Below are 8463 nucleotides of genomic sequence, written 5' to 3'. Positions count from 1 at the left end.
ATCCCCTGACAATTCGCAGATTCGCGTTCCAGGCAAAATCCATTCGATTATCCGACTTTTCTCCCCGTAAACCGTGCCCGATGCAGTCGCACACGACGCGAACGATATATTCGCACACTCCGGTTCACCACTTTTTTCTTTTTACACAAGTCACTACGAAACTTTATCGCCGATCGGAGCACTACGACCTCGTGTGTCGTTTTCCCGAGATGCGCGTTCCGCTCCGTTTCTCGACTTGCGGCACAGTTTTTCGTGTACACGCGAACCACCGAATTACGTGTTCCACGCTCATTCGGCGGCGGATAACAGTTAGTTTTTTTTCGGAGTAGAGAACACGAGACCTATCGCGTATACGATACGTCCGTCGTGTGCTGCGAGAGAACACGAACTAACGCGGCGAGCCGAAACGAGCCGAGGTCGCTCGGCTGGTTTCACCGAACACCGCTATTCGGCCGTTTTACACCAGCGCCGCCACCGGGGCTGCACCCTTACCGTCCATTTTCCTCCATCGGCTTCTTTCTCGCTCCTACCTCCAATTTTCCTCCTCTTCTCACCGATCGCTTCTCCTCGATCGTCCACCTTGCCCTCCACCGATCCTTGATTTTATTCTCCAATTTCTTACCTCGTAGACAAAAACACGCCAACACGGACCCACGACTCAGAGCGGGGTCATTGATTTTTTGAGCCCGTCAAGTGTAAGCCGCGCGCATGCGCGATCGCGCCGGCGGTATGACAGCGGGCGTTCTCATACACATCCGCAAAGTTCCGGACTCGAATTCCTGGTGACTTTCATTCGACGGCAACCACCATCAGACGTCGTTCGAAATTTCTTTCAATTCCTACCTTCGTCCAAGTCTGTCTTTCCTTTTTCAACAAATTCGCTATTCGGCCGACCTTTCACCGCGTGCACCGACCCGTGGATCTTCCATGCTGGGCGATACCTGCAATTCGAAAATTCAGAAATGCGCCTACGATCGTTCTTATCCGTCCGAAAATCGTAATCGCACGAGTTTCGCCATGCGATCGACGTTTGGTCGCCAATAAAACGCAATGCTCCTTTTTTTAATCGCCATTTTCTCCAATCGATCAACTACCCGACGAAATCCGCCAGAGCCTTTCGAAAATCGGCTATGAAGCTATCCTTACCTGGTCACGCGTGCTTCTTCCGTGATGCAAACTGGTTGATTCCTTGTACTTTGAAACCACGTGATCAACTCGTTAGATTTTCGAGACGTTTCGGTCACGTGGTCGATGCGAAAAGTGCTACAGGTAATTTATTGCACGGATGACTACGTGTAATCGTGTTCGTCACTGTCGATTCACTTCGCCGTTAAATTAAACAGCGATCGGTGTTTAACTGAATTTATATCGAATTATCTTTACTGAAACATCGAGGTTGACAGAAACGCCTCTCGATCCCATTTTCTCTGCCAACGAAACACTGTGGGAAGTTTTCGAAAAAAATAATCTGCGACGATAATCTATGCGAATGAGACGGGAAATCGCGCGAGAAGTAACGCGAAGCGTTGTACGAGACCAATGCCAGGGTAATCGGTATCCTGCCGATCTTGTAAACGTTTTAATCGCATGGATCGCTAGTATTCCCTGAATCGGACTCACGGGTTCATTCAACGCGATCCAATCGTGTGGTCTTTGTCTTCGTGGTTAAGGATGATCGTTATTTTTCGTAATATCTCCTACATTACCGACACGCATACGCTACCGCTATCGCGTACATCGGTAATCTTATCGACTTCGTCCGCAGCCGACGATGCAATTATATATCGAGACTAAGAAATTAATTCGCGCGGGTGACGTTAAAAGACGCGTCACCGAATTCGGGAAGGAGAAATACGAATTTCGATAATGGCGCGACCATAAACCACGATAGATTACCTGTAGGTGCTATCCACGTGAGCGGTAAAGTACAGAGATAAGGAGGTTAAGATTGCGCGGCAAAATAGAGCGGGAAATAATTTGGAGATGTTCGCAAACGAGCTTTCGTTGACGGATCGCGGAGGCAGAACCGTCTATCGGCTCCTTGGAAGCCCAGTGTGACGAGGTAGGTAATCGGTCGACCGATCAAGATTCCCCGTTCGCCTTTCTCTGTCGCGGCGGTGGAGGGCATAGACGGACGGCTATTTCCGCATGACATCACACCGCCCGCATTTAGGAGCACGATTTTCTATTTTCTTGTCGGTCTACATTGGTGGCCCGTGAAGACTTGCAAGGTCAGCCCCACCGAGATGCGCTCGGCAACGCTTTTTATTCCCTTTCCTTTTGTTTTCATCCCGCCCAGCGTCTTCGTGTCTTCGTCGCGTCCACTCTTACCCTCTGTTCCGCAGACCGATTCGCAAAAACGTCTTATTAAAGCGGGTGTGTCGTCCCGCGAAATTTCCGCGATTAAGCAGTCGCGTTGCGAGGCACACGCGTCCTTTTTCTCCCGTTGCGAGTCGCGCACCGACCAATCTGGCCTCGTCGTTCCTCGCAGTGCCCAACGATCTCGCCTAATCGAGAAATAATTGTACGAATTTGTTCAAGGGCTGGCGAACGGGACAGAAAAGAAATCCTTGCATTCTCGTTCGCCTGCTGCCTCTTCGAGCTGTTTTTTACCAATTCTTTACACTCGGATGGAACAATGGATTCGGTGAGACAAAGGAGCGGCTGCTCTTGCTTGGCACCGGTACCGTTTCTCGCACTAACATGGTTTAAGCCGTTCCCGTTTGCGGAATTAGAAGCGAAGGTTCGCGTGAAAAGAAAATTCACCGACTCTGGCTCCACAGGCCACGGACTTATTAAAATCGCTCGCTCGAGATCGCGTTCGCGAGACCGTGAGCGGGAAGATTGACAGAATAATTTTCAAAGCATCGTAGACCCTACACCTGGTCGATCATCCGTGTAGCGCTAAACATTGGAAATCCTAATCGTCGCGCATGCAATGCTAAAATACCGATTCGTCGTTCGCTTTTAGTAAAAGTTACTCGCTCGATGACTCGACGCGTCCATATCCGAGTTCCACGCTGCTCGTTATCCGAAACGATCCTTGGATCGATGTGTCCCGCTAATAACGTGGATCCACGCGACCACGGAAGAGGATTTCTGCGTGAATAGTTGCATAACCGTTCATAATGGAGTTTATACGTGCTTATACTGCTACATGTTCCGCAACATGATTTATTTCGTCACAGTGAAATTTATCGTGCAGGATAAATTACAGTCGAATCGAAGATAATTCGATTTAGTTAGGAAATTTTTTAATCTCGAATCGAGCTCGAATGTAATTCGTCGATCGTTTGCTCTCGTTTATTGCGCGATCTTCGCTTGTCAGTGTCGGCAATTTCAAGAGAAAGACGACCCAAAGCTCTCGCTCTCTCTCTCTCACTCTCTCTCTCTCTCTCTCTCTCTCTCTCTCTCTCTCTTTCCCTCTTTCGTTCTCTATCTACGGTCTCAGGTTCTGAGAAATTCCCTCGAGTCATCGGGAGGAATTTCATCGAATTTCTAAGCGGACGCGCGGCGATTAATAAGTTTTTACGCGTATTACACCTGATCGCATGACAAATCGATTTCCGTCCCTCGTTCTTATCGCGTCGAGTATTATCTTTATGATTGTCTTACGAATTGACTTCCGTTCTTCGTCTCTGCCTGGAAATTCTCGGCAGCTCCTACGCCATTACGTTGCATAAAATCAGCATTTCGGTTCACCCATGGTAAAGGCGAGAGTAGAGAAAGAAATAGTAGCGCGTAGGTATGTGTATTGCTGAAACGATGGAAGATGGAAAAGGGATTTCGGTGATGTCGTAGAGTGGGAGGACGCAGCGAGGAATAAAAAAGGAAGGAGACACGTTAAACGTGGAACCAAGGGTCATAAAAATCCGAAGCGCAGGTATAAACCAGCGATCTACAAGTCCACGCGAGGACGATCCTAATCTTTAGACGCTGGGTAGAATAGCAGGAGTCGAAGCTGCGAGAGACGGAAAGCTAAAAAGAAGCGACAGAAGAAAATAGTTAGCTGAGTGAATTGCCGTGGCGCGAGTTTGTTAGAAAATCAACGGAATGTAAGCTTACGGAGCAAACGGGAGAAGCAACACGGTTTCGTAGGAATTTTCAGGATACGAGATCTACGTTGCCTATGTTTCGTTTCCTTTTTCTTCTTTCAACAGCTTCGAGCTGCTTTTGAAATTTTTACGAAAAATTCCTCCTTTCGGGATGATACCACGACGACGACAACGAAGAAGACAACGACGACGACGACGACGACGACTAATTTTAGTCCCTTGAAAAATTCTCTCCGGCTTTTCTGCCTTACAACGCAAACGATATTCGTTCTTCTTTCGAAAAGACAGAGGAGCTTTTACGTTTCTTCTTGCCATTTTTGGGTATCATGAATGTAGCTCCAGGGTTTCTCGCTCGTTGATTCATGCTTTACACCGACATTTTTATTTGGTCACCGCTGTCAAAAGATATATTCGTCGCGGGGAAGTGACAGTAAAAACAGGCTGAAAACGTTGATCCGTCATACGTGTCTTAGGAGGTAATTAATAGAGGAGGGTTCGGTATGGCTCGTTCGCTCAGTCATAAATTCTGTGGAAGGTCGGGAGTGAACGACGCATAAATTTCACTTGGACGCGACAAACGCGTGTTCGTACAAGCGCGTGCGATTTCGCGAATTGAACGGCGGGGAGCGTTCGAGCTAATGGTTTCGTAATTGAATAAATGTGGGCGATTAGTGGCGCAGCCTCCGAGACGGTTAACGAGCTACCGTCTAAATAACAGCTTCGCTTTAACGAAAATCGAATTTAGAGTTAATCGGTATTTAATTTAAATATGCTCGCGCACTAACAGACTTATCTTTCTCATCAGTCGCGCGACGATCGGATCTATCCTCGCATTAATTCATAATTTTCGTTCGTCTCGCGACCATGTTGCAAGATCCGGAGGTTATTGACTTTCTGCAAAGTCTCGCCGGCACACCCTATATCGAACAAGAGTTTTATTTCTTATTTTTAGGCACAGATCGCTGCACGTTGCCTCGGTACAACGACAATACATCTGCGTAACCGAAAAATGAGAGAAAATGTTTCAGTGAAAACAATGGACAGACGAAGAAATAGCGTGCGCAGATCGTACACGAGTGTACGATGTCCCCGTAGCCTTATATCTTCTTGAATCTAGCTTTCTTCGGCACCACCACTGCGTTACACGGAGACTTTGGGTTCGACTGATTTTTATGCTTTTTGCTCTCCACGTGTTGGGCAAACGTACTCTCGGAGTTTAACGACAGATTGCACGGTGCACAATAATACTGGCCTGCAAACAGAACACGGTTTGCCAGGTGATCACTATGCTCGTGATCACGATACCATCCACGTCGCATGCTACTTTGAAATCTCAGAATGTTCTCTCCTACCTGATGGCGTTCGGTAAATAGAATAATCTATGGGTCCAGGAGTAGCGGGTGTCACCTCGTTCTCGATGGCTAAAAGAAAATCCGTACGATAAACATTGTTTGCCGTGATACGAACGATAGTATATGGAATGCTTACCAAGCTCGGGAACAGGCAATCCGTTCAACCTGAGCATCCTCAAATGTCTAGCGCCACGTTTGTGCGTTTCTAATTGGTCCTGCCGATTAGCGGATACTCCGCACAAATCGCAACGCAACGGCGTTGGATAAGGTGGTGGTGTGTAGATGGAGCCGGTTCCTGGCGCTGGAACCGCATTGCTACCATCAGGTACTACCGGCTGTGCCGGTACAGATTGCACTTCCGCCTGAAAAGCCATTCCTATCCCAAATCGGCCGCTGGGATCTATTTGACTGTACTGATTTTGATTTTGCGACTTCTTCGACGGCCTGTAGAATTCAACGCTCTGGTATGACGATCTCGGCTGACACAGCTATCTTTCTAAGAATAATTAGAGACAAGTATACATCTCTGTACCTCGCACGACGTCCGCCGTTCGCCGCTCTAATATGTTTTTTACCGGCGTAGTGTTGCGTCGCATCCGTTTGCGACGTGAACCACGTTTTACAAATCTGCAAATCAAACACCATTTTTCCCCGTATTATACTCCCCGTCGACCTTTACCTCTTATAACGGCATTCCATCTATGTACTTTTCAACTGCTTACGTCACAATAATTTTGCCAATCGGTAGTCGTACTGCTAACTTGACCGTCGTCGGTCTTTTGTTTCTTTACGCTCTGATTTAAAAACATCGATACCTTCTTCTGATGCGGCTTTCCGTCGTAATGTAACTTGGCTTGTAACGTCGAGTTCATCTGAAATCGTTCATTTTTAATCACTTCGGATCCGTTCGTGTGTTCATAGTTACGTGTCAGTTTAATACGCCACGATATTCGACAGGGTCTTGTGCGTATTTTTATCGGACAAAGTAATCGAGCCTTACAACTGCATTGCACAGATCGCAGTTCAGCGGTTTCATTAGCGTTGACAATTCCCTCTGGGCGCTTGCAACTTTCTCTACGAAATAGAAACATAAATCAATCTTTAATTAGCTAAACTGCCGTAGCAATCTGCAATCTCATTTCTCAATGATAATCTCATAGAGCATTTATCCCGTGAAAAGGCAGACGAACTTTTAAACGAAACAAATATGTCACGCTTCTTCTTCTCGCCTCATGCGAATCGCCAAATTGCCAAATGTTTTCTAATTACCTGCATCTAACGCGGGATCGATGAACTCGTTTTTCCGTTTATAATACTTGTTCTTGGTTTTGTTGCAAACTTGGATCGTCGGCGACACGACCGCCGCAGCTGCCGCCTTGTAAGTCGTGTCATACCACCGTGCATAAAGGTCCGATGTGTCCGCGTCCGTGGGTATCCACCAGGGTGTAGCTGGTTGTCCAGGCGTTTGCGGTTGCATCGCCGGATGCATGATGTACGATGTTGGCACGGAGAGGTTTGGAAACGGCGTAGTCGGTGCTTGAATCGCCGTCAGATTTTCCGGTATTTCGTTGCTCGATAAACCGGTCATTGCTTCTGTTGTTAATATCGGTTGTTGTTGTAGTTGCTCCGTGATAACTGGCAAGTTGTTGCTTTTCGCCGTTGTTCCAACTGGAGGCGGGGGTGGCGGTGGCGGCGGCAGAAAACATTCTAATCCTGTATTATAAACGAATAAAATGTTAATTTCAATGAAGAAGAGAAAAGGAAGAAACCTGAAAGCAGGCACACAAAGTATAGGTATCAAGGAATGTGCGTTAAACTTTAGATTCATGGCGGTAATAAAAAGTCTGAAGAGTTTAAGCATGCTCGTGGTACGTATGAAAATGCGCGGGCAAAATATCAAAAATACAAAGTGATCGAGTATAAAGGGGAGATGCGTATCGACGCAATTTGCTGGGAGATCGGATTTAATTGCACGTAATGCTGTGACTAATTTTACTAATTTTGAACAAGTCTGCGGACACGAATGCCGTAATGTCGGTCATTTTTATACGTAACATGCAAGATATATTTTCCATGCGGGTACAAACGACAGCACGCGCATTTCGCTTATCGACTACATGTTATATTCACTCTGCACTTCAGGATCGAGCATGCTTGCTTCAGCACCCGCGATTAGCTTTACGCCATCGAGATAATGGGAATAACCAAATAATGGGTATTACCAAATTTCGGGGAAAAATTTCGGTATCACGCGGAACAGAGTAAAACGGACAGCTACGGTGATCAATGTAACGTTCGTAAAAAAAATATCGATGAACGCTTCGTGCCGTGTTTAAACGATAATCGTGTGTTTATATACGTATTACGAGCATTGCAACCGACAGTATGCTCCATTCGTATCTTCATCGCCGCTTAATTCATAACGATATACCGATAAATTTCGATTTCATTCATGAGTTTTACATTTTCGTGCAAAAAGGGGCAAAAATGTATCGCGTCGTTGCGTTAGTACGTGTCTGTTATTTCATATTTTAAGCCATCAGCTGATTTCGACGATCAAAGGCTGAATGAAATCTTACAGTAAACGTAGAAATATCCCGTGGCCAACGTCTATTTGTATTTCACGTGCATGGCGTAAGACGTGATATACTTCGAGTAATTGTTTTGATAATTGACCGATATAGATATATCAAAAGTCACATCCGGTTATTTGTTGTACGAACCGTTACAACTACGTAACGTGCATTCGCATTTGCAGCGACATCGTTTCATTCATAAAAAGTATTTTCTTTTTAAACATATCAATGACAACGCGATGAATGTTGTATATTTTCGATGATCGATGTGTTCGGGAGATTTACCAGTTTGCACATTTTCGATACACTAGATTCACTAGGGCATATGTCTCTAACAACGTGAATCAATGAAGAAAATTCTTTCGTAGGAATAGAAACTCACCCGGTATTTCTGGATTTTCGATGATCTTCGCGCTAGACATTTTGCAGCTTAAATACCGTAATATTCTCTATTATTGTCAAAGAAAAGTTGGCGGCGCG

The 8463-nt window shown here is 46.0% G+C and overlaps 1 protein-coding gene across 1 annotated transcript; it reads right to left on the bottom strand.

Moving 5' to 3' along the window:
* Positions 1 to 5117: 5117 nt before the first annotated feature.
* On the bottom strand, positions 5118 to 8441 carry LOC108551811 (zinc finger protein 346). Its single transcript, XM_017906125.1, has 8 exons — positions 8366 to 8441; positions 6677 to 7120; positions 6408 to 6481; positions 6130 to 6279; positions 5940 to 6034; positions 5544 to 5851; positions 5408 to 5476; positions 5118 to 5307 (listed from the first exon to the last, which is right to left on the bottom strand). Exons 1-8 carry the CDS (start codon positions 8403 to 8405, stop codon positions 5153 to 5155), a joined length of 1335 nt encoding a protein of 444 aa, XP_017761614.1. The 5' UTR covers positions 8406 to 8441; the 3' UTR covers positions 5118 to 5152.
* Between the last annotated feature and the right edge of the window lie 22 nt (positions 8442 to 8463).

The sequence above is a fragment of the Eufriesea mexicana genome, unplaced genomic scaffold, assembly GCF_001483705.2.
Source record: "Eufriesea mexicana isolate 0111107269 unplaced genomic scaffold, ASM148370v2 scaffold5018, whole genome shotgun sequence".
In the NCBI taxonomy this organism is placed as follows: Eukaryota; Metazoa; Arthropoda; class Insecta; order Hymenoptera; family Apidae; genus Eufriesea; species Eufriesea mexicana.
This window is presented reverse-complemented; position numbering and strand designations above follow the sequence as displayed.